This window comes from Chrysemys picta, chromosome 23 (assembly GCF_011386835.1).
Source record: "Chrysemys picta bellii isolate R12L10 chromosome 23, ASM1138683v2, whole genome shotgun sequence".
NCBI classification, from domain to species: domain Eukaryota; kingdom Metazoa; phylum Chordata; order Testudines; family Emydidae; genus Chrysemys; species Chrysemys picta.
Window position 1 is genome coordinate 13,424,628 of NC_088813.1, and position 26,005 is coordinate 13,450,632.

General features: G+C 44.6%; 2 protein-coding genes across 8 annotated transcripts; one reads left to right on the top strand and one right to left on the bottom strand.

Moving 5' to 3' along the window:
* The first annotated feature begins 898 nt into the window (after window positions 1–898).
* Window positions 899–15,740, top strand: SYNC (syncoilin, intermediate filament protein). Of its 4 annotated transcripts, XM_065577124.1 has the most exons (5): window positions 899–1,174; window positions 3,403–3,557; window positions 6,938–7,907; window positions 11,617–11,741; window positions 13,329–15,740. In XM_065577124.1, the coding sequence occupies exons 2-5, from the start codon at window positions 3,496–3,498 to the stop codon at window positions 13,384–13,386; spliced, it is 1,215 nt and encodes a 404-aa protein (XP_065433196.1). In that variant the 5' UTR covers window positions 899–1,174; window positions 3,403–3,495; the 3' UTR covers window positions 13,387–15,740. The 4 variants fall into 4 exon arrangements, with proteins under 4 accessions (XP_065433196.1, XP_023963475.2, XP_065433195.1 ...); XM_024107707.3 differs by lacking the exon at window positions 3,403–3,557 and having other exon boundaries at window positions 961–1,174; XM_065577123.1 differs by lacking the exons at window positions 899–1,174; window positions 3,403–3,557 and adding an exon at window positions 3,597–4,090.
* Window positions 15,029–25,581, bottom strand: RBBP4 (RB binding protein 4, chromatin remodeling factor). Of its 4 annotated transcripts, none has more exons than XM_005302156.4 (12): window positions 25,359–25,581; window positions 23,833–23,980; window positions 22,953–23,098; window positions 20,340–20,513; window positions 19,489–19,604; window positions 19,198–19,358; window positions 18,968–19,094; window positions 18,767–18,844; window positions 17,435–17,511; window positions 17,273–17,330; window positions 17,054–17,164; window positions 15,029–16,100 (listed from the first exon to the last, which is right to left on the bottom strand). In XM_005302156.4, exons 1-12 carry the CDS (start codon window positions 25,537–25,539, stop codon window positions 16,035–16,037), a joined length of 1,443 nt encoding a protein of 480 aa, XP_005302213.3. In that variant the 5' UTR covers window positions 25,540–25,581; the 3' UTR covers window positions 15,029–16,034. The 4 variants fall into 4 exon arrangements, with proteins under 4 accessions (XP_005302213.3, XP_023963476.2, XP_023963477.2 ...); XM_024107708.3 differs by having other exon boundaries at window positions 19,198–19,376; window positions 25,359–25,551; XM_024107709.3 differs by having other exon boundaries at window positions 19,198–19,376; window positions 23,833–23,977; window positions 25,359–25,547.
* Window positions 25,582–26,005: the final 424 nt, after the last annotated feature.

Here is a 26,005-nt window from a genome sequence, read left to right on the forward strand (position 1 = left end):
AAGAGAACAAGAGGGACAATCAGGGACATTGCAGTTTTTTAAAAAAGCAGGAACATTTAGTTTTTGCAATATGCTCCTATGTTTTCTTTTCTCCTTCATGGTTTTAGCAGTGTTCCTGATAAGCCTTCACTGGTGCTGTTTACAGGAGCAAAGTACAGACTATTTTAGTTCACACACACACACACACACACACACAAGCGTTTTTTCAGATTGCCCCATACAAACAGGAATCCATCCAACCTTCAGACCTGAATTAACCAAAGAGAAGTAGATGTGGGGAGTCGTGCTTAACCAAATCCAAAAAGGGATATCATTTCTCTGCAGCTATGAGGGGTCACAATGTTGCCGAGCTCTCTTCTCTGGACTTGCTGTAACAAGCTGCATTGTATTAGCAGCCCTGGGCCTATCAAATGTAATGCCCCTTCCTCTCCTGATGACACCCTAGCTGACTGTTGCCTAGCTGTACTCACAAACAGATCCCCAACAGGAGACGAGCTGCAAACTCACCCAGTCCAGAAGGAAAGCACAGCTGAACTTTTTCACATTCCTCCCTCCCCTGAAATATTTAATGGATAAATCAGAAAGAGGTGTAAAGTTGGCACTTCAGAAGTAACCTTTTTTTAATTTCATCCCATACAAGGCTTTTTCTACCCAGCGCACATGACCCACAGGTTTTGTCCCCCTGGCAGCTTTGGACAGTTATATATTTATACTCACACACACACACAACTTGTTCAAGTTAATAGCATTCCTATGCTATTGAGTCAAAAGGCACTCCACAAATAGGGGAGCTGGGGGGGAGGGAGAGGAGAAGAGGAGGAGGAGTGTGGACTGTACTGAAAAAAGTATCTTTTTTAACAAAAATATTTGTCACTGAAAGCTGTGTTTCCTTCAGTGCTTATATTGGCAAGCCCGATTTAGCCCTGATTTCACTGGAACTTAGAAACCTGAAGGCAAACAAGGGATGGGTAACCTGATCCTTGCACTAGTGTTTGGCCCAGGGAGGATTAGCAAGACTGGGGAAGCTGACGTTTGGGACTACGTTGACATTTATGAATGTTTCAAGAGAGTGGTGGGTGTTGCTTGGCAATCCGTAGGTAGATAAGCAGAGCCAGCCCGTAACTGCCCGGGAGGATGCCGAGGACCGGGCACGAACAGGGCTGCTACAGCAAAGGTAAGGTCTAGTTTAGTTCCCACCAGAGATTATTGCTGGATTGACAGATTATTTGTATTTTTTTAATGTAAAGGCGCGCAGATCGCAGGGCCTATCAGTACAATAGGAACGCAGGGTTGTCAAGACCTGACAATCTCAGTGAAGGAGGTGTCGAGAAGTCATTTGTGAGGCTGTGAACATCTCACTGAAACACAACAAAGCCCTTCATTGCAAGAGGGAGAGTCTTTAAAAAGGTCTTAAAATTAATCCAAAAAAGCAGAAACTCCGAGACTTGTCGGGGCTGCAAATGCAAAGGGTAAACTCCGGCCTCTGATAGACTTGACTGTATGAGAGATCTCCTTCCTGGGGTTACTTCTACCTTGTGACAATCTTTATACATCTATAGTTTTATGTCTTTCCACTCCTTTATTGATGGTTTTATACTGCAGTCCTTTATGCTGGGAAGATCATCATCACAGGGTTATGTAATCACCATTAGCAGGTAGCTGGCATCTTCTTCCATTTCTGAACTTTCTGCAGCTGGTATATTGAACAAGGCGAAGGCTGCCCTGAGAACTTGGAGGGGGAGAGAGACAGCTGCCAGGTTAGGGACTGAGGCTAAGATTTACCACCACTGGAAAGGAAAGGGCATTGGCAGCAGCAGAACCTGGTGGTCACAGCTTGGCTCATCTCCCCTCTGCACTCTCTGCATTACACTCACAATAGCCACATTTCAGAGGAGACGAAGCATGAGTGGAGCACATTTGTATATCGGTATTAAATGTTAATAAATGGGAATATATTTGAAAGGGTGCAGTCTTGAAACAACACAGCCCCATCTCATTGCAAAGGACAGGGAGAATGTTACTGTCAGAGCAGCACTGCAGGGGTGGGCAGGTTTATTAGTGAAGCTCAACTGAGCTCCGTCTTGTGCCAGCTGAGAGGGGAAGACTGAAGTGCAGTGGCAAAAGAGAGATAATTTAATTATTCCTAATAATAAGAGCACCTGGCACTTATATATTCACTTTTCAACTGCAGATCTCAAAATGCTTTACCAAGGTCATTATTCTAATTCCGTTTACACATGGGGACAGAGGCACACAAAGGTAAAGGATAGAAATTTCAGAAGTGTGTAAGTGACTTAGGAGTTTAAGATTATGTCTAGACTAGGAGCACTTTACCAGTATAGGAATACAAGTATCCTATACCAGCAAAGCTATCCCAGCGAAGACCTAGTGTGGACACAGCTATACTGTGCTTTGTACCAGTGTGGTAAATCCACTCGCCCATGAGCAAAACAAGCTAACCCAATAAAAGTATCATTTTACTAGTATAGCTGCATGCACACTACAAACTTTTGCCAACACAGCTCAGTCAGTCAGGGAATCTCAGACTCCTGACCAACAGAGCTATGCTGGCAGAAGTCTGTAGTGCAGACACAGGCTATGTCTTCACTAGGAACACTGCAGCTGCACCACTTTGATGCAGACACCACCACAGCAACAGGAGGGGATCTCCATTGCCGTAGTTAATCCCCGTCCCGGAGAGGCAGTAGCTAGGTTGATGGAAGAATTCTTCTGTCGATGTAATGCTGTCTGCACCTGGTGTTAGGTCGGCTTAACTACGTTGCTCAGAGGTATAAATTTTTCACATCCTCGAGTGACGTAGCTGGGTCAACCTAACTAACACCTGGCTACAGTCTAAGTCTAAGACCTGGTCTAGGCCTAAAACTTAGATCAACTAGATACATCGGTCAGGGGTGTGAAAAATTCACACTCAGAGATGTAGTTAACCCAGCCTAAGCCCCGGTGTAAAAACTGCCTAGCTACCACCTCTTGAGGGGCTGGATTAACTACACTCCTTCCATCCCTCCTTCTAGACTACTGTACCACAGTGTCAGAGCGGCAGTGCCGTAGCTGTGCCTGTAGTGTAGACATAGCCTCATCGTCACAAGGAATTTAGGGACCCACATCTCACTGAACGTCAGTGGAATTTAGGCTCCTAAATCATTTAGGTGCTTTTGAAAATTTCACCCAAAGTGATTAGCTCTAGCTCAACTAGTGAGTCTGGGGCAGACGGAGGAGTAGAAGCCAGGAGCCTGACTCGCAGATCGGTATCCTAGCCACAGCAGTGGGCAGTGCCCCATCCCTAAAGTCCATTTAATCTCAAGTATTTTTAAGTGATTTGCTTTTTTTTTTTTTTTTTTTTTTTGTAAATTCTGTAGTATTTTCTATTTCAATTAACTAAAGGTAATCACAGGCCAAGAACTCAGAACGAACATCGCAAACCCTTACGCCCCACCCTCCAACTGATCCCACCCATTCCACTCTGTCTGCTTTCCCATGGACTGCTCACCAGACAGCTGCCTCTCTGTGCAAGTATCCCCATGGCTGGACCGGGAATGGTAAGGGCATTGTGCCAGTCAGGGAAGAGGGCCCAATAAGGGCAGGGAAGGGGCGGGCTTAAGGCTGCACAAAGAAAACCATCCCTTCAAAATCCTTCTCAAAATCAAAGGAGCACAGCAACCCAGAGCTTGTGCTCAGTCTCGAACAGGGTAACTCCAGCCACCACCTTCCCTGGCAAATGCCTCCCAGGATGGGCATGTTTTAGATCCAGGCTCCCGAGTCCTGGCCCATAACCTGCCTTCGACTTCCGGAAGGACCCAACCTCATTTGCTGTAACTTGCCGCCTGCTAAAAATGATCTGGAGCAAGGAGCCAGTTTTCCCTTTCTCCGCCCTCCTCCTCCTCCCTGACCACGCTGGGAGGGATCAGCCTGCAGCTGGCATTGCAGCTGGCTCCCAGGCAAAGAAAGGGAGATTGCTGCTTGGAGGCCAGGGGGCTCTGGTTTCTAACACTTTATTAATAGCAAATACACACTCCCATGCTACACCCACGTCCAGTCCAGAACACGAGGAACTGGGCTCCTGGAGAGAAAGGTGAGAGCTAACAATTGCAAATTGGGGCTGTGCTTTTTCCCTCGTCGGGGACCAGATGGGGTAAAGGGGGCAAAAGTGGAGGGGTCTTCCCTGAGCAGAGCCACTTTCACCCTTCTTGCTGGGATTAACCCAGAAAGTCCAGCAGCTCTGCTCAGAATGTAGGGCAGCAGGGCTCCTGCAGGCAGCAGCTTCATTCATTTGAAAAGGTTACAAGATCTGCCAGGAGTTTGCCTTAGTCGATTCATGCAGGTCAGACTACCAGCCATTCTAGTCTGTGCTGAAGAATGTATTGTACTTCAGCACGGGACCATAAGGAAGGGATGTTACGTGCCAGGTAAGAGATTCCTTGTGTGAACTGGAAAAAAAAGTAAGTGTGTGAGAGAGAGAAGAGGGGTGGCATGGTGAGTGGGTGTGAATCTCTAAACCCAGATCTGGAAGGGTGGGACTGCAGTGTGTGGTCTTAGGCAGTTGATCAGTTTCAGGATTAAATCCTGTAACAGCAGGACAGGTGCGGCAGGGGTTATTTCCTGATTTTAGTCCCACACATGCAGATGAGCACCAAGAGGTTCAATTAGCCAAAAATTTGATGGTACCAGCTGAAAAGGGGCTCTGCTTTTGTCCTCACCTTTTCATGATCTTTCCCCTTCTCCCTTAGGAAATAAGAGACACTCGCCCTGCTTCTGAGGCTAGGGATGTGTCATGATTTCAGAAAACTGCCTTATTTGGAAAGAGGGAGCGTATCCGTGAAAATAATCTGTTCTCTCTCATCTTAGAACTGTTTTAGCGAACAGAGGGGAGCGCTGTTATGGTGCCAGCCTACGCAAATTTATTTCTAGGTGACTAGACGTTAGCTCAGATCCATGCTGGCAGCGAGCATGCTTTCTTCCTCTCTAACTCTACTACAAATTGGGTGTGGTTGCAGCTTCCCCACTGAACCTATTCTAGGGTGTATTAAAAAAAAAAAGACAATGTAAACGCCTTTTTGCAATAGATCATTCTCTCCTCAGGACCCCAAAGCACGTGTTTAGACTAGATATGACTGAAGCATTTTGTAACAATAACATGTATTAGGGACTTACATAGATTGTAGTGGATGAATGATCACAGCTGCGGAGGCGAGTTAAGAATCCCACCTGGGAAAGCTGAAGCTTCTCCACTCTGTTAAATGTTGTATTCCATCCTCAGCCATCTTGGAGAGCCTGGATGTACTCGATCAGCACATTCCCTCCCTCGGAGGCTGTGTCAGCATGGCAGAAAACCAGGCAGGTTTTAATGAAAAAAAAATCTATAACTTGGCAGTATGAATTGCTGTCTGCCTGACATTTTGTAGACAAGCTCTCGGTGCAACAGCACCTAGTAAAAGCCTTTCATTTGACTTTCTATCATTCGGAGTAGTAAATTCTCTCCTAAAAATAAAAGAGATACAGACTTAGCACATATATTCCAGTCACAGCACACGGGAGAGGCAGGAAGACACATCTATTATTATTATTTTGTAGTACGGCAGCACCTCAGCGTCCTAACCAAGGCTTGTCTACACTTACATTGTACAGCGCGCTAACTTGCTGGCTCGGGGAGGTGAAAAATCACCCCCCTGAGCGCAGCAAGCTTGAGCGCTTTAAAGCGCTCGTGTGGACAGGCTCCGAGCACTGGGAGCCATGCTCCCAGAGCTCGGAGTTATTCCCCTCATGGAGGTGGATTGCCAGGAGCGCTGGGAGAGCTCTCGCCCAGTGCTCGCGTGTGACCACGCTCACACTTCAAAGCGCTGCCGTGGGAGCGCTCCCGCAGCAGCACTTTGAAGTTTCTAGTGTAGACGTAGCCTGACAGAAATACAGTTTGACAAGCAATAATATGAATCTAGGCATGTTTAATGCACCCATCCCTACAGCATCTAGCTACCAGCTCATGTACCAACTACAGCAGAAAAATAGAGATGTGTTTCCACACCCAACCTCTAGCAGCAAACACCTTCACTCATGCAAACAAAAAAGTGTAGCCGAGTGTTGGTCTCGGGGTACATATGCCCACAGACATTCCAGTAGGATCCTCTGTGCTTGTGGCGCAAGACAGTGTGAAGAAACAATGAGTAACTAGATCAGGACCATTTGGTCTATTTCCTATGAGGCAACAAGGAGTGATCAGAAACAGTCTTACTACCAGCAGCCAGGAAACAAAAGGATACATCTACCCTGGTATTTACAATGCAACAGTCCCCATAGTGTCTATGTGCCAGGGTTTCAGCAGAGTCACTCACTGGTCACATCCTGCCATGGGATAACGGTTTGCATCATTAGTGAAGTTTTACTACCTGACCAATCATGGTAGTGCAACTTCGCAATGTATTGTCCTGGGCTGTTTATTCTGTAACGCCCTGCAGTTCCACTGGATGAAGTGGCTCTACAGTTCTGGGAGGCTGGGTACCACTGGAACTGTAGCTGGTTTTCAAATTACTACTACACATCTCTTCTTCCCCGTCCATCCGAGCCAATGGCACTTTTTATTTGTTAAACCTCTTCGATTTTTTTAAGGGCAAACTTGGTGTAAGACCATGCACAATGCATCAATTCCAACCAATACTGTAGCCTTCATGCTTGAAGCGGCTTGTGCGTTTGAGAGCATGGTCTCTTGTAAAGGACAGGAAGGGTGTCTTACGTGTGCAAAGGCAGCTAAGAGCAGCAGAGATGGGGCCCTGCAGCAGAAGCAGGTGCTAGCTTGACATACCATTAATGTTCCTGGTTCAGGGGAACCCGCTTGAGGAACCATTCCTTAACCCTTCGGCGAGGGAAAGGGAAGGTGGAAACTCTCAGTGAATGTTGTTCTGATTCACGCTTCATCTCTCATTTCCAGGGACCTGATGGCAGATTCAGAACCCCCTTTGGAGCTGCACGTGGACGATGCAGGTACATGCTTAGAGCTCGAGGGAGACGCTACAGATGCCCTGTTGGAGCCTGAAGTTGCACATGCCCCCTTGGAGCTACGTATGGATGTCACAAATGCCCCTCTGGAGCTGAACAACAAAGGCGCACCCTTGGAGCAGCATGTGGATGGCGCAGATGCTCCCTTGGACTTAGATGTTGCAGAACCCCAGACTCTGAGCATTGAGGAGCTGGGAGAGCATTTCCAGGAATGCATTGAGGCAGTGGAGCAGCTGGAGGAGGAGAGGGACAGCCTCATCCAGGAACTCACGCTGCTCCGGGAACCTGCCCTTCAAGAAATCAGACAAGCTCATGAGGAGATACTGGCAGCCTACAGACTGCAGGCCAAGGTGGAGCTGGAGCGGGACAATCTGAGAAATGAGATCCGACAAGTCAAGCAGAAGCTATTCAAGGTGACCAGAGAGTGTGTGGCTTGCCAGTACCAGCTGGAAACCAGACGGCGTGACATGGCCCAGTTTGAGGTCTATCGGGCTGAACTGGAAACCAGGGTCAGCCAGCTTTCCGAGGAAATATCGCAGCTGAGAGAGACTTGTGAAAAGCAGAAGGAACAGTTCAGGCAGCGTCTGGAGATGCCCCAGTACCGGGGGGATAGCCATTACTTGCAGGAGAGCCGAAGGCTTTCCATGGAGTTCGAGAGCTTTGTGGCAGAGAGCCGCCAGGGCCTGGAGAAACACTATGAGCCGCAGCTCGTGTGCCTTTTAGAAAGGCGAGAAGCCAGTGCTAAGGCTTTGCAACAAACACAGGGAGAGATTCAGGGGCTGAAGGAGACACTGAGACCCCTGCAGGGAGAGGCCAGCAGGCTACGGCTGCAGAACAGAAATCTGGAAGAACAGATCATGCTCATGAAGCAAAAACGGGACGAAGAAGTTCTCCAGTACAGGGTACGTTTTACGGGCCTATAAAATAGCTTAAACACCATTCTAGTCTAGGCCTAGTCTCTGCTGCTTCCATGTAGGTGGTCTGGCTCCTGGATTCAGTAACAGCATACTACAGTGATTGGTGCTAGACAAGTACCTTACACACAAGAGTTGGGAATCTTACTCTGAAACCTGTGGAAACTAGGCTATAGAAGACACTGCACTCAGAGCCAAGGGAAAAGATGGCAGGGAATAACAGGGGTAATAGGAAGTCAGACATCTTCTACTTGCTGATACATTTAGTAGCCCAGAAACGACAGATGTCCCTCTCCTTGATGGAGGCAAGGCAAAGCAATGGGAGCTGCTAGGTAGGCAGAAAAGAGAGGTTAGAAATAAAGAGGACACTAGGCGATATTGCTAGAGATTCACCACCATGGACAGCCAAAGGAAATATTCTTCTAGGTTAACCAGATCGGTTACTGATCTCCTCTTCAAACGTGAGGCACCTAGATAACCGCTCCAAATAACAAAGCCAGTCCCTACCTCGCACACTGTATGAAACACAGTGGAGCAGCAATAACTTTAGCTTCGTTACTTTAAAAGCAAATCTTAATTAAGGGCCTAAAGCGCAACAACATGAGCTTATCACATGCATGTTCATTGTCAAGGCGTTAGTTTAAAGCCCGTGAAGCAGTGTAGTGCCAACATTGTTGATTTTTATACCTGCAGCAGTTGTCTTATGTATTTGCATTTAAATCGGATGTCAAATACAAGTCCTGCTAAAAGGTTTTTGTTTTTTGAAAAGCCTCTAAGCTTTGACTGACCTATGAGACACAATGAAACAGATCCTCTGTATAATTCAGTGAAACTCCATTGACTTCAATGAAGCGACACCAATTAGCACCACCGGAGGATCTGGCCCTCTCTCTATTTAGATTTGTCCCTGGAGAACATGTCTCTGTATACTGGATACACAGGCATAAAGTGGGACCAACAGGACTACAACAACACTGCATATCCAATATACAGACACACTAGCTTAACAGGTATGTAATACACACACCTCTGCAGATTTATTTCTGCCTTAGAGACATGCATGTTCAAATACCACAGAGATAAGCACCTCATAAACAAAGAGAGAGAGAGAAGGAGAGATGTATCCAAAGAGTCCAACTTGCAGCACATCACATTTCTGCTTGGGGCTACCCGAGAAGCACCTAATAGCTTCACTTTGTGCTGAATACAGCAGCTTCTCTTATACCGAGCGAGCTTCTGCGACGACACTAGTGTTCAGAGTACTGTCTGCTTCTGGGATTAGTTCCAGGTGCTGGTTAGTTTATAAAGTCTTAAATGGTTTATGCCTGTTATTTATCTTGTCACCTTGTTGGCAGGACACTGGGCTGCTAACTTGGGGAGCTTCAGACTGCTGTGTAAGACACATTGGAATTGTCCTCTCTGGTGCATCATTGGCAAAGCCAGGGAGTGGATGTCAAATATTATCTTGAAAATTTAAGCCTTTACTAGCAGCTGATTTGAGTAACACAAAGCACCAGTTGTGAAAATGTTTGGCACCATTACAAATGCCTAAACCAAATACACTGTTATTACCAAACTACTGATGTTGATGGGAAGAGCTGTAGACCTCCCTCTATTGTTTCAAGTAGGGCTATTTTCCCCCCTAGAAAGAGAAATGATTTTTCTACAAATTCCCATACTGCATTAGACCAATGGTCCATCCAATCTGGTATCCTGTGTCCTCCACTGGCTAACATCAGAAGCTTCAAAGAAAGTTTTAAACCTTCATCATGGCTACTTATGCCATAGCCTGCTCAGAGGATGGAAAGGAGAGGGAATTTCTTTCTAAGCAAGTGCAGCTAGTGGTTGGTTTATGCCCTGAAACGTGAAGGTTTAGGCCTCTTATACATTTTTTTATCCCAGTTGGTGTAATGGCAGATATTACTCAGATAAATGACAGGTTTCAGAGTAGCAGCCGTGTTAGTCTGTATCCGCAAAAAGAAGAACAGGAGTACTTGTGGCACCTTAGAGACTAACAAATTTATTAGAGCATAAGCTTTCGTGGACTACAGCCCACTTCTTTGGATGCATATAGAATTCTCTGTATATGTGTATATATATCTCCTCAATATATGTTCCATTCTATATGCATCCGAAGAAGTGGGCTGTAGTCCACGAAAGCTTATGCTCTAATAAATCAGATAAATGAGTACTCCTTCTCTGAATCTTTGCCACGTTCTCTTTTAGCAGCGAGTTCTACAGTTCAAGGAGTTGTGTAAGTTTCCTTTTCCATTTTAAAATCTGCTACATTTCCTTTATCTTGTTCTTGTATTATGACAGAGGATAAACAGAAGCCCCCTAGCGGACCCTTTTTCTATACCTCTATCACATTCACCTCCTCTCTAAAACATAATAGTCCAGCTCTAATCTCTCTTCCTATAGAAATTCTTTCCCTGTCTTTAAACACTTTCCCTAGTTTTTTCTATTTCTAGAATATGCTTTTTGAGACCAAACCTGAACCCACAGAATTCAAAGGGGAGAATGTACAGTCAAGGCCTATAATGGCAGACTGTTTTCAGTAATTGTTCTCTCTGCTTTTCTTAACACAGCTATTAATAGAGTCTATGCTATCTAGTAAATGAAGTTGGTGCTCCTTTAAAAGTAAAAGCCTTTCTGAATGCCCTGGTTCAGCTGTTTCCCTAACATTTTGGGTCCCAGTGAAAGCACTGTCTGGCTGACTTCCTCCTGCATTAATAGTAACAGTCTCTCATACTCTGCCACAGGGTTGGGCTGCCTCCCTTGCCAGAGGTTATCTATAAAGACAAGAGAAATGTCCAATGTTAAGCATTTCTCCCCCATTTTGTAGTGAAAGGGAAAGCAATTAAATACCTACAGAGTGCATTTAGGTGAAGATGATCCACCACATTTATCCCCATTTCACTCCACAGCTTTTCAGCTAAGTTAAAGCAAGCCAAGGCAGTCAGTGGCTTCTAAAACTGGACTTGGATTTCAATCCCTATACCCTTTCTGAACGCTACTGTTGAAAAGCTTTTGGCAAGTTCCCCTGATCATGCAGGAAGGTAACAGATGCAGCAGGCGCTGTATGAAGAGGTCAAGCCATCTATGTCCAGATCAGCTTATGGTCTTACATCAACTTTTCATTTTAGATTTCTCTTCCCATTCAGCGCTCTGAATGGACAGGGTTTGCTGAAAATTGATTCAGATCTCCCCCCTATTTCCACAGCACACAAGAACTCAGGGTGTACTTTCCCCATTAATTTCCTCTTTACCTCCTGGCAATTTTACATGAAGATAAAAATATAGATTAGATCTCTCTGAAACACAATTTTCCTGTTTGTATTACACTTCAGTTATCGCTTCTTGAGGCACTAGGAGCTGAGAAACATCCCATACGTACAGATGAGCCAACCGAGCATGCATTAGCACATTCAGCCAAGAGCAGAACTTCCTCCCTTGGCAAACTAGGTTCCTTATCTATACCAGGGAATTAATCAATGGGTGGGGCTAGCCACCAGTATAGCTGCAATGGTGCAAACCCATAATGTAAACAGGCAGATCTGCTATACTGATGGCTGCAAGCAGGGCAAATCGTCTTCCTCCCACTCCTCCCCATGTAGACAACACTAAGAGCTGGTTAACCTTCATCTCCCAGGCACTGTTTCAAGAGTTACACATCTGACATTTTCTTTGTCCACAGGAACAGGTGGAAGAGATGGAAGAGAGGCTACGGGAACTGAAAAACGAGGTCCAACTTCAGCACCGTAAGAACCAAGAATTGGAAGAGCTGAGGACCAGCCTGCACCAGGCGCTATCTATTTACAAGTCAGTTTATTTCTCTTGTTTTCAGTAGTTTTCAAGGGCAGCCTTAGACGTTGGTTGAGTAGGAGCCTAAGGCTCCTAGTTCCTATACAAGCAGGGGGCCAGAGCAGTACTATTTTGATGGAAAGCACTTACCGTGCAAACTAGGCACAATTCCATTAGTGTCAGCCAGAAAAGGGTGGGATTGGCACTCATAAGTATTTACCAGAGAGCAGGATGAGACGGATAGAAATTAAAATGGATAGACCTTTAGCAACACAAAAGGATTGAAGTGGGGGCACAATTTTCTTGAAGAAGGCCCCAGTTTTGGAAAAGTTTGGGAAATGCACCTGTGGATATTCTCCATCACCACAAGCAAAGGGGAAAATTCCCCTTCTAGCCAAGATACCACTACTGCTAATTTTTCCTGGGGACGCCTCATCATGATATGGGAATGCTCCACAACGCCAAGAATTTCAAACAAAAATACATTGAGAAGCGAGACCGATGATTGGTCTGATGCAAATCAAAGTTTGCACTTCAGGGCATCTTACCCCTTCCTTGGGCTGTACAGGTTCTGGAGGTGTTTAGTAATTTTTCTTTTTACTGTAGCATTCATTTCCCCACACTTTTTCCTTTTGTACAGTTTCAGAAAATAGTCCCTCACTCCAGAGAGAGATGATATGCTTCCCTCAAAACAATTAGTAGGGAATCGCCCCTTCCTTAAGAGGGAGAAATTCAGTCTCCTAGCCCATTTCATCTCTAGTCCCTCTCCCAAGACTGCCAAAGAGTTAGTTTTATCCACCCTTCTGAATGGGTATCAGGTAGCAAAGACTTTAGGACAGGGTTTCTCAAACTGGGGGTTGGGACCCCTCAGGGGGTCGTGGGGTTATTACATGGGGGGGGGGTCGCAAGCTGTCAGCCTCCACCCCAAACCCTGCTTTGGCTCCAGCATTTATAATGGTGTTAAATATATAAAAAAGTGTTTTAATGTATAAGGGGGGGGGGGGTCATACTCAGAGGCTTGCTGTGTGAAAGGGGTCACCAGTACAAAAGTCTGAGAACCCCTGCTTTAGGACACTACAGATGTAGGCCAGATTATTCTAAATCACAGGTTTCAAAGGCCAACATTTTCAAATGTGAATGGTCAGTTTTGGACTCTAAAATCCGTATTTGCACCTAAATAAAAGTTGCCCAATAGTCAGAATTCCTGGATACTTACACATGCCGCAGGTGTTCACCACTAAAAGTTAGGCCACTTAATATGGCTTGAGACATCTAAATAAGAAACCTAAAAGTGGGTACCCAAATTTGAAAGTGTGTGTTGTTTACTCCTTTGTCTGTGGCCTGCATGTCAACACCCTTCCTCTCTCTGCCATAGCAGTAGTTCTTCATTTGTCAAACTCTGTGCTAAGGATAAGTTGATCTGCATTCTAGAGGCAAATCTCACAGTTCTACATGCTTAGTCAGCCAACCTGGTTGCTATCCAGTGCTATTCCTGCACATCTTGCAGCACTAGGATGTTCTTCATAAATAAAGTCCGCCTCCCGTAACTCTCCAGATCATTATTTCATAGAATTGGTGGCCTAAATTTACTTTATTCCCTTGCAGGGGCTGCTTAGAAATCTATGGTCATCTTTGCAACTCAGAAAAAGTCGATCAAGACTGACTTATGGACTTTCCTTATTCTGTCAAAAAATAAATGCAGAGGCGCTCAATGTGAAGGACTGAGGTATCCGCAGTGGACACTTACATTTCCCTCTCCCTGCTCACCCCCTCCTAAATAATGCATAGCAGCTATTTAAAATCAGGACTACTAGACAATCATTTGCTTGTTTATATTTCTTGAGGTGCTGCTCTGTTGATCTTCTAGCATGGTAGAAAGAATGAAGCTGCTGTCCTCTAGGAGAGCACAGAAGAGTACACTTGCACTAAACAACGAACCTATAAAGAGGAACGATAGATGTAGGTTTTGCTGTGTGTTTGGAAAGTATATCTGATCTTGCTTTGCAGGTAGATCGTATAAGCCTGCACAGAAAGGATCATATAGAAAGCCAATTTTTTGTTTGTTTCAAACAACATACTTCAAAGGACTACTGTTGTTGCACGGTAAACAGGATTGTTTCTTTTGTAACCCAAAAGATGACTGCTGTATTGTGACATGTTCTAGTAGGGTCCATAAACTGAGTTCCCATATAAGTGGTTTCCACTTTATATAAAAATTTCACCTTGAAAATAAGGATTCAGGTTTTAAAGGCTGCTTGTATATCCCAAAGCACATTCTGCCTCATGGAAAGTGCAACATGCTCATGTGATCAAATCAAATTTACAGCTGTTTTGTTCACACCTTAATGTTCATCATAGGTCTACATGCTAACAGCCTATTAACAATCGGTAGGGGGTTTAAGACCCAGGCCTGGTCTACACCTAAAATTTAGGCTGACCTATGTTGTGCAATGGTGTGAAACATTCACTCCTAAAGGTGGCTCAACTACACCTATAAGCCCCACTGTAGACACAGTTTGGTCAACAGAAGAATTATTCTATCAACCTAGTTACTGCCTGTTGGAGGGGTGAATTAACTACAGCCATAGAGAACCCCCTTCCATCACTGTAGCAAGTATCTACACCATGGCACTGCAGCAGCACCACAGCATCTGTAGTGTAAACACAGCCCCACTCAAAGCACCTGGCGAGATTCAGACTCTACAGTAACCCCTTTTCAGAATTACACCTCAGTCTGCTCAACTTCTTGAAAGCCAAACTTTACCTTATGTTGAATGAATCAGAGCCACAAAGCCTTATATAGAAAGGCAATCCATGCTACGTAACCTTGAATTGTATTTTTTGACCTCATGGATATCAAGATTTTGGACTCTCCCCGCCCACCGCTGCCACGCCATTAGAACTTTGTCCTTGAGAGGGTGTGAACAGAAGAACTTTCTAAAGGCTAAATTATGGATAGCTCTGTACATATACTCTAGAAGGAATGGGCAAGAGCACCCTTCATTCCTCCCCTATCACCACAGCCACGTTTTGGCTGAAGGGGTCACAGAAGATGCTATGTGGTACTGCTGCCAATGCTAATAGCCCCAGAGGTTGATGTGGAGGAGAAGCCATGGTCCTGCCTCCTACACACCAGCATTCTCCTGGCAGCATTTGCACGTCACACCTTTTAAAGCACCTCCTAGAGGGTATACCTCCACATACTACTGCTCAGAAAGCACCTCTATTCTAAGAGGTACAATTTTGCCTTGAGAATGCACTTTTCCTGAAGATAAGCTTCGCCAAAAAATCAAAGCAGTACACCATTTATGTAGAAAAACAATTTATTCCATTTGAAGCACTTACACATAATTAGTCATGGAGAGTAACAGCCTACTGGTGGAACAGGTCACCCTAGTGGGAGATGTGCAGAAGTTAGTGGTCAAGGACTAACTCCTAAAAAAAGTAGGTCATCCACATTTAGTTAATATTTTGTTTTACATATACCAGCTATCAATGGTGTTTTCAGATTACTGGGCATGCCATCTGTGGTACATCAGTCAGGTAAAAACATACAACTTTACAACTTGGTGGTCCCAAGTTTTAAAAACCATTTCACAGAAAGGAAAGAAAATATAATATGAAAACACAGCTCAAGAACACACAATAGAGCAAACTAGATGGGTGGTGAATAGTGATCTGCAGGAATAGCTACTGTATCCAAAATTCTGCGTTGCCCACCAGAAGGGGAGGGATGGGGGAAGAGAAAGTGAAAACCCAGAATTAAGGAAAGAACTCTAGTTCTGGTTGAAGTCAGAATCTGCACTTGAAAATACTGGCACACAGACTAAAAGGATCCCGATAGTCTGAGTTTTACCAAACAGAGGACAAGAGATTCCACTCTCCACTTAACTGCTCACAGATTAAAACCCCTTGCAACATCTGAACCGCATCATCTCAGGCACACACTTAGGTGGCTCCAAACCTTGGTTAAAGTTAGCCAGAAAACCTGCAGCTTTAGCATTTAAGCAGAATGGGGGGGGAAAAAAAGTGAGGTTTTTTCCACTTCATGAAGGCATCTTAGGCCCCCTCGATACACACAAAGCCTTTGTAGGAAATTTAAACAAGGAGCTATAGCATAGTACCAGCTCAGTTGGGCCAAGCCCTTAAGTTAGAGTCCTCACTGTTGGAGTTAAAAGCATTGTTGATGGTATCTACATAAGGAAGGCTGAACACAAAGTCTATGTGTGTCTCAAAACCAGTGTTAAATCAATATCAGGGCTGGAAGGGAAGAGAGGGAAAGAGGACTAAAAACAGTAAAAGGTCAGTCATCTAGGACCCTTGACCTTCTGGATCCACACTTCCTTCAGGGTCTTCATCATTATATATGTTCTCAGCCTGCAAGACAGATATAGGGGATGGAGAATTGGAGAAACACTTAACAGGACAACATTCATCCAAGTTAAAGGGATTCAATCGGAACACTCCCAAGGACTGCAGTTTTAGCAGTTGCTCATCTCCACATACTGAGCTCTCACCCTAGATCCCTCAAGGCCATTTAGCATTTACAGAAGTGTTACTATAAATACAACTGAACTGTCTCATAATGGTCATGTTTTCCACAGTATTTCCTTAAAGGCTCATTATAAAGACTGTAGTTTGTACATAAGGAGGCAGGTCCCTAATTGTGTATTAACTGTAAGTGAAGATCATGGAGAATCCCACTGTATTTTAAAGAAAATTAAATATATGGAAAATAATCTTTTTTTTTTAAAGCACACATACTCTACACTCAGTAAGTGCCTTTCAGAAGATCTCAAAGCACTTCAACACTATCATACCAAAGCCCCTGCAAAGTGGATATTCCACCCATTTGTGGGTAGATAAACAGGAGGTAAAAAAAGTAACTGTCAGCGTATAAGTCACTTAAACACCAGTTTCTTTTCCTATGCTTCTAACTGGTGTTATGTAAAACAATATAAAATTAATTTCCCCAGCCCCATTTATTCTATTTTACCATTTGTAAGCATTTCACTCACTTTGGACAATGACCAGTTTTCAACTTCTCCTTTGGCTCTCACACACTAATATAATGTGTGGGTTACAAATACTGGAAGGGAATGTTTATTTTTGGAATTGAGAGACATGAAGTAGTTTCTTTAATGTTTGTAAATCAAACAAAACCTAAACCAACTTCAGTATTTCCATGCGGCCTTGGCCAAGGCTGCACAATAAGTCTGTATCAGAGCAGGGAATTCTACTTTGCTCAATAGATCTGAGACAGTGTCATTTCCCCACACAGCCACCAAACAACACACACTCCTGCACACACAAACCACAAAGAAGCTTACCATTTGCCAGACTTGCATAATATTGTCTTCTGATACAGAACAAATTACCCAGGGTTCATTGGGATTCCAGGAGAAATCAGATATCTTTGCAGTGTGACCACCATGAATAAACTAGTATTGGGGGAAAGAAAAAAAAAAAAAAAAAAGAGACAGCATTCAGATCTACAGTGCAGAGATGGAGAGCAGGTCAGATCCAGTGTTATGGTTTGGGAAACTTACCAACAGCTCCGGTGGGCCATCCTCTGCATCTTCAGGGGACTGTTCTTCTCCAATTTTACTGTAGTAGAAACAAGAGCAAAATGTAAGCAGATTTTTCACAGGACACAAGGGAATTGATTCAGGAAAGACAATAGCAGATAACATTGTCAGTTTAGGACTTACCTCAAGTCCCAGACATTTAGCCTGCGGTCAGTACCACTGGAGGCCAAAATAGTTTCATTATGAGGAGACCACTGAACCTGCACAAATAGAAGCACACCAGAAAGGAGATGAATCTTAAGAAGCGATGCGTGAGACAGTTAGTGGAGCGACATCTGCTTTATCTCATGAATGCAGTTTTCCAGCTTCGAGATGTAAATGCATCAATTCAAAATATGAATTTTCCATTGAAATGCTTTTACATGGAAGAGAGGCTCGTGACTGCATGCCTAAAGCATGAATGAGGTGATGTGCTCAGACTCCAAGGAGCTGCAACACCCAATCTTCCTTCTCATGTGGGATGCTTACTGAAAAGCACTGCATCCTCCAAGGGTTACACTTACACAATAAACCATGCACTCGTGAAATAGGAGGCAAGATTACATGGAGCACAAAAAAAAAGCAGAACAGAGGGAAAAGGAATAAATCCCACAATCCGGTTTATACCAGCCCAAATACTAGAGTTACTGCCTCCAACTGGAAAACAAACTATTCCTGGGAATACTACTGAATCCAGCAGCTGGGCCAGAGATCGAGGGAAGAGAGTAGGGTTCTAAGCACATATCTTCCAACACTGCATGTAAAAGCCATCAAGTGTTCTATTTAGAAGCAGTTATAGTTCTCAATGATAATCATCTTACCCAACAAACCCCTGCATATTCTTTTCTTTCAAATCAGTCTTCCATTTTGCTGCTCTTGGACAATTAGCTTCACCTGCCATCTCTTCTGATGCTGAAGATGTTAGTCTGTCTAAAAAGGGGTCCTGCTTTCCCAATTGCTCCCTGTCTCTAGCTGATCCTGAAGATCCCCATTATTGGTCACCAGTTTGTACTCTATGAAGGTGCAGCTTTCCTTGAGGGACAAATCCAGATGATGAACATGCTGCAGTCATTTCAGCACACTGCCTTGTTTCTGTCTACCACCATGAATAATTTAATTTCACTCTTCTAGTGATAATGAGGAATGGCCATTAAAGCTACCTCTCATCTAACCTGTTCCATTCTCCCAATCATTTTATTAACTCCCTTAAGGGTTTGGTATTCTCCCACATTTAGAGGGCTCACTATTATGGAGCTCCTCACTGCAACTAGTTACTGTGGGGAGAATCACAAAGATGAGCTAAAAACCACCACGAGTTTTTAATGCAAATATTCTTAGTATGAAAAACAGTGGAAGGAAAGGAATTAAATGGACTAATTTTAACATTGTGCAGGGTGTTAGTGTCTCGGAGGCCTCAACTGCAGGAAACAAAAAATCAAAGAAATTCCATAAAAAAAAGATACCATTTTACTGTACCTGAAATATTTCATCTTTATGAGATTCAAAGGAGTGCAGCTTCAGTTTTAGGTTTCTCAGATCCCATAAAGCAACCGTCTATTCAGGAAGATGGAAAAATAAAATTAAGGCAAGAGTTACTTTTAGCAGAGTTAGCAATATATAGTTGTGTGAACATGAGCTTAAGGGATGTCATCTGTCCACATTCAAGACAGACCATACCTTATCAGCTGATCCTGTAGCCAGAATAAACTCACTATAAGGATTGAAAGAGAGGCAGTTCACTTCAGCTGTGTGAGCATCCACAGAGTGACTAGGTTTGGAGGTGTTGTTTGACCGGGTGTCCCAACTACAAAGAGAGGGACCGTGATGGGATATAAATTTTTCTTGTCCAATGTCACGAGAAAGGGGGAACGTCCCCAACTTTACAAATAAAGATACTACCCACTTACATCATGAGCTTCTGATCATCAGCAACAGATCCAAAAAGAGATTCGTGGAGCAGGTGCCAAGATACATCTTCCACTACTGCTGTATGCCCTGTAAAGATGGTCTTTGCATCCACCACTTTGCCTTCCTTCGGAACAGCACTAATATCCCACAAGCAGATGGTCTTAAAGAAAAAGTGTATCTTTAAGATAGAGGAACTCTCCTCACCTCCCCCCACCCACCCCCCAAAAAGCGATAGTTAATCAACTAAAGCACAGTTGGCATTTTACATATATTTACAATACAATACTCACATGATCATCAGAAGCACTAAGCAAATGCCCACTCAGATTTGGATTCCATGATAGTCCATAGCCTTCCTTTTGGTGTCCACGAAGACGCAGATCAGGGTTACATTCTCCAGAAGGGTCTGCAAAGGTAATGTCAGAAAACTTCAGTTCCTAACAACTCCACTAATGCAAGCCCATCATGAAGCACGATGACAAGAGTTCTATGGTGCTTTCTCAAGCTTTGCTTTCACATTTTAAACAGGATTCCCACAGGAGAATTACTATTCTGATCATTCTCCTTACTGCATTAGTAGGGTCTGTTTTCAATTAAGTTCCCAAAACCCACTCATTTTGTAATTAGCAATGATCTTCCTCTGCTTCTCCTAAGAGAGCCCCAAACTAGTTTTTAAGGCGACTCCTCCCCACTTTGCCTAGGCTGTTTGCTGATAATTTTACATTGCTGTTAGCCAGGACAGCAGCTCAGCCACCTAGCAAACAAAACTGGCCACTGAGCATCTTCCATTACCACAACAGGTGAATTCCCAATACTGCCTTATAGTGAGGAACTGCTAGTGGTGCCGCACTCAGCCAATACATAAATATTTAAAAATTAGATTCTAAACAAGGCATGACAGAGAATGCAATGAGGCAGCCACTGGTGGCACACATCAACTAGTTCCTTGGAGAAATCTTCTACGCAAGAAACAAAAGTCGTTTTTAACTTAGTTTTAATTCTAAGATGTATCCCACAAAAACCCTTAAGCTTCTATTGGGCTGTTTCTCCCCCCCGCCCCCAAAAAAAGACTCATAAGGCCTATCCACTAGAATTTTGCTCAACTTTGCTCAGCTATGGTAAGAGACAGAGCTACAGACACCTGGTTTAGAGGGGTGTTTGGTGTAGTCAAAGACCAGGACATCGCTGGATGGAGTCTTCGTGGCAATGATGCATGGATTTTGGGGCATGTAGCGTGCTCTGTTCACTTCTCCTTCATGGTTGATCTTTATTTCAATTTCGATTTTCCCACTAACAGATCCAAAGCCTCCAAACTCTGGAAATAAGGAACAGATAGCTGTTAATAGTGAACTGAGCATGTCATTCAAATCAGAATACAAGGACTCAACAAGGCCAGAGAAATAGCCACATGGATTACAGGACAATACATCGTTCTGAAGCAATAATCACAAAAAATAAGCCAGGAGAAGCTGATTTTCAAATACTGCATTTTGAAATATATTTGTTGTTGTTACATCCACACATCAGGGCTCTAACTAGCTCCCAACCCTCCCCCTCCCCCCCAAGACAGTTTATTACTAAAACCTTCTGCTAATTATTTCAGCTAAGAAACTCACGACAAACGTATTACTGGTAAAGATGCAAGACTAAGTTTTAAAAGAGCCTCTGTTCTACAAATAGGTCATGTATGTTGGGAGATCGATTAGAACACATCTGTTCCTAAACACAACACAGTTCGAGTCTTGCCCAGTTAGATGGTACCAAACTTTGTTTAACAAAGCATAATACTGTCCTTTAAGGCCTGGAGCTACAGCACAATTTTGTTCAACAGTTCAGCCTGCCTCTGCAGCCAGGACCAATACAGCCTTCAGCCTACCCCCAAGGCTCCCTGAAGATGATACAGGACCTTGTAGGAAAAATCTGGCAGGCAACCCAAGTCTAGGAAAGAGAATAGAACCTACCACCATTGATCTGGCAGCAGGGACCAGAGATGAGAAAGGTGTCAGAGTGACAGAATCCCTGGACAGAGTTCCTGACCTCTCTTCCACAGTGTTGGCATCAATCTACCTACTCCTATGAGTGGATTCACAGTAGATTTCTCTTCCATTTCTGAATGATAATGAAACCACATTGGAATCTGGCCCATGAATGTAAGAAATGAGACTTTCAGAGAAATTTTAAAATTTTTAGATAAGTTTTAGTGAATTGATAGTTCAGTTGATAGGAAACTCTCAGTAAAATGGCAAGGTTTTCTTTTGTGATGAATTTACTTTACAGTACTGGGACATTAAAAATAACTAAAAAAGTTCACATTCCTTGTCAATGTTCTTGTAATCAATTAAACAAAGTTCTTGTTCATGCTCCTCTCATTTACAACTAATAAAAATATGCTTAAAATAGAAGATAAATGGACAATAATAGAAAACAGATTTCTGTTTTACAGAGTGGAACTGAGGTAGAAAGGTTATATTAAGCAACCTGCCCAAGGCCACAAAATGAGGCCTTGCCATGGGCCTTTAGACAAGGCATTCATTACTGCCACAGCTAGGATTAGGTCAATCGTTCTTGGCTTCTAGTCTAGTGCTCAGTTCAATAGACCATACTGCCTCATGTGGAAGAATGAGAAGTAACAAGTATATCAGGGTTATAGAAAAAGTCAGATGACTAAAAAAAATTCAATGATAGCCTTTTTGAAGCTGTGTTTAGCATCTGAATATGAAATTGAGAGCAAGTATTGTGCGGCATATTCCTTGAAAGAGGCACTAATGTGAAAGTCATTACATTAAAACGAAAACCATTTTGGGACCATGATTAAAGGTTTTGGGGTGAAGAGATTTCTACAGACTTCCCATCTCAATTATTTGAATACTTCTTGCAATTTTATTGTGATTCACCCCCCCATCATGAAAAACAAAAAGTATTAAGATACCAAGGAGAAAAGCAGCAGCATTACTGAGATTTGACATTTCTGGAAAACAAATTCTAAAATAAAGTATTTTATTAGATAGAATCCTGTTCATGATCAATACTGAGAAGTCCAAAGATCAAAATGCCAATTGCACAATCCTGGCTTCTAGCAAGAAAGTGCACAGCAAACAACGGGATTGGGAATTTTCTATGTCATGTAGAACAATTGATTAAACTGACTAAAATAGCCATTCCTTATAACAAGTAGGCACACTGGCAGCCAAACAAGGCTGCAGAAAACATGCGATCCAAACCCGAAGTATTTGACTATTTAACTGGATAAAGTACAATCATCCTTTCTATTCTGAAGGGGCTGGCACAAATATTGACAGCAGGATTCAAACTGAAGAGAACATTTGAAACATTACACCCCCTCTGGGGCAGGGGAAAAGGACCCTTTCACCAGGTTAAGAAAACAGTCACTACAAAGGAATACTTTATGCACTGTAAAAGACAACCTGTAGAATTCAGTCATCTCATAATGGATATACAGTTGTACCCCACCATTTTGCAGTAAACCTTTCCCCCTTTCTTTTCATCACTGTTAGTAAAATGTAACCCTTTTTTCTTGTAAGTAAAAATTAAATTTTATTCAGCGTAGCATATGGATTACAGAGGTACTGTGTAGAAATCCATGAAAGAGAAGCTGAATCCTTTCCTGATGATTAAATAGTATAAGAGTTTTTAATTTTATATCTGTACTTTACGAACCCAAAGCTAAGAAAAGGCCAAGAGCTAGTGAGAAAAATGTTAGAACTCCACTTTGTTCATCTCATTTGTCTCTTACCTCCTTTCTCACTATCATAGTGTGAAGCATCAAACTGTGCATCATCATTGGGCAGCTGAACACTGGCTATCACAAGATGGTTTTGTTCATCTGAAGTGTGGGTCCCCAGGACTAGTCGGTGAATACTGAAATCTTTGCCTTCGGGTCTACAACAAAATCAAATTACTACATGAGGAATCAAGGGAGAGAGATCCAGCTGTAACCAGTTCATCAGAATGAGCCATTGCCTGGAAGTTATCCCTTACAAAACAAAATCATAAACAACACAACCACCCACTCATTTTAGTATTGTCCCTGCCCTCCTACTCAGATAGGAAATCCCCTCACTCCAAACAAGGTTGCTTCCAGATCCTATACTGAGTCCTCACAGCACCAAAGCCTACTAGTTTTCTTTGCCCCTCTATAGTGTCCCCGATATACCCCCAAGGAGCTTCTAGTGGAGTAAAAACCTTGAAGCTCATTAGCACTTTCTGCAGGCAGCAGATGGAAAATAAATTGGCTCAGAAATTTAGGGGATGACAGTGGTTGTGTGCAGACAAGGAAGCAGGCAATGGACATATGTAAACTGTTTACTTTTACTCTGAAGCTTTTGTCTGGTGTAGGGGGGAGGGGGAAGAGCAGAAAACAACAGAATATTTTGAATATAGGCAAAAAAATGTCAGTCAGAAGCTCGTTTCTAACTCAAAAAGGGGGAGCAGAGGTATTAGTAACATTCTGCACGCCATAACAGTCCTCAACTCACTACTGATAAGGCAAGAGCACAAACAGCTGGTCATGGAAGACAGCAATTATACAGTCTCACAGCAATATGAGATGTGATAGCAAATTTGTTCTTCTGTTGCCTTCTCCCTCCTCCTTCAAAATAAGAGGCTCAATTTACCTTGTTACATCAGGAAGCCACTGAGCAGTCAAGCTGGGCCACTCCAGAGCATGGGTCATTACCAGATCATACAGGAAAGGAGTGTTCTTTTTCCAAATTTTATATTCCTCATTGATCACACGCTCCTCCACCGCATCATCAAAGGCTGCTAAAGTTTTTTTTTAAAAATGCACAAAATTAATATGGACAAGTACATTTATAAGCTGGCAACAAGACAATGAGTGGGCATTTAACAACTAGCTGTCTGCCTTACACTGTCACGCTACTGATACATAGACTGTACTTCTACTGAAAAGACAACTATGGGATTAAAAATCCCCTGCAGCACATGCAATCACCTCTCTTCAGATAAAGAAGGCTAACCCAGAACCAATACATAAAGATTCATCATCTCACAGATGTAGAAAGCAATAAAGATGAAATATGCCTGGAATAGGAAGGAGCAGTGCCTAGGCTCAGTTCATACTAGAAATATCCCCAATAAGGCTATGTAGCCCTAAGTCAGCCAATAGATTCCTGTGCATCTCCTTGTGTGACAGGTGAGTTGAATCTTGGCTTACCAACTCACCCTTCACTAAAAATTGCTTTAAAAATAACACAAAGCTTTCTGCCATTTAGAATAGCATTTTTCTCTCATATGTTTTCATTGAACATTAAAAACAAAATCTCCCTCCTTTCATACTAGCTAGGTTTGAGCAACCCAGGAATCTTATGAAAATGCAGCAGTAAAGACACGGTTAGAATCCAGACTGAGCAAAGGTATTTCCATTTGTGTAGAAGAGGAGTTTGGGGAGGGGGGGGGCCTTGAGGGTTAAACGAGTAGATAAGGGCGATTTGGGGAATCACAAATGATAAACCCCTGTAAGCAGATGGCAGGAAGTTCTTCAATGGACCAACACGCCCCAGAGAATCAGCTCCCATGCGGGCAGAAAACAGGAGCAGGCGGCTAGGGAAGAAATCCCTCCCACCCCTGGACACCCCCAGCCCCTGGGAAGCAGTTGAGGGAGGGCAGGGCGCCGAGCGTGCGGAAGGGCCTGACATCCCCGGGGACAGGACCTCGGCAGTGACCGTACGAGGGCGGCGGCGAACCCCAGACGGGCACCTCCGAGAGCCCCCAGACAAGGCGCCCTACGGGGGCAGGCGCCCCCCCCAGCGGACACGCCCGCTCGTGCCTCCGAGGGACAGGGGCCCGCAGCCTGACCCCCCCCCCCCCCCCGGACGGACCCCGCCCCCCAGACCCAGGGGCCGCCTCCACAGCAGCCAGCCTGGGAGCGTGGCCCCACCCCCAGCCCTTCCGGGGAGGGCGGCCTCGCACCAGGGGACCGGCTCCGTGGAAGACACGGCGGGCGGGGCGCGGAGGGGGGGGGGGGACCCGGAGCAGCTCCCCAGGACCGGGAGCAGGGCCCCTCCCCCCGGCGCAGGCTCGCCACAGGCCGGGGAAGGGGCCGAGCGGCCTCCGCCCCAGAGAGGCGGGAAGGGCCCCAGGCCGGCCGGGGCCTGGGCGTCGGCTCCGCGCTCTCGCCTACCCTCCTTGTCCGCCATGGCGTCGGTGCAGGCGGTGCGGCCAGCCGGCTCCTCGCCTCCCTCCGTCCCCGCCAGCCGCCGCTCTATTGTTTCCTGCCCCCTGCGTGCGGCTCCAGCGCCGCGCGCCCTTCGCGCCATCAGCCGCCAATCACAACCCGCTGCCGGGCCCCCGCTGCCAATCATAGCGCCGAGGCGACCTCGGGTGGGCGGGCCCAGAGGGCGGCGAGCGCGCTCTCCGATCACGTGGGTGGCGAAGGTGCTGCTGAAGTTCCCCTGGGAGCCGCCATTTTCCAACGTAGGGCGGCATGGACCCTGTTCCTCGCCCAGGTCTGCTTAAAGGGCCAGTAACCAGTCAGTGGCCACTTGCATACAGACACCACAGACTCCACAAAGCCCTGGCTGGGATGATTTAGTTGGGAATTGGTCCTGCTTTGAGCAGGGGGTTGGACTAGATACCTCCTGAGGTCCCTTCCAACCCTGATATTCTATGACTGTCAGGTTCTAGCCCCATGTGCATGCATTAGTTGGGGTCATCCTGGATAGTGGGATCAGCGATTGCACCCCATCCCGCAGGTGATACTGTGGAGGCCATGGGGGGAAAGGACTGTGTTTGCTCTCAGGGAAGGCTAAGGCTATGGCTACACTAGAG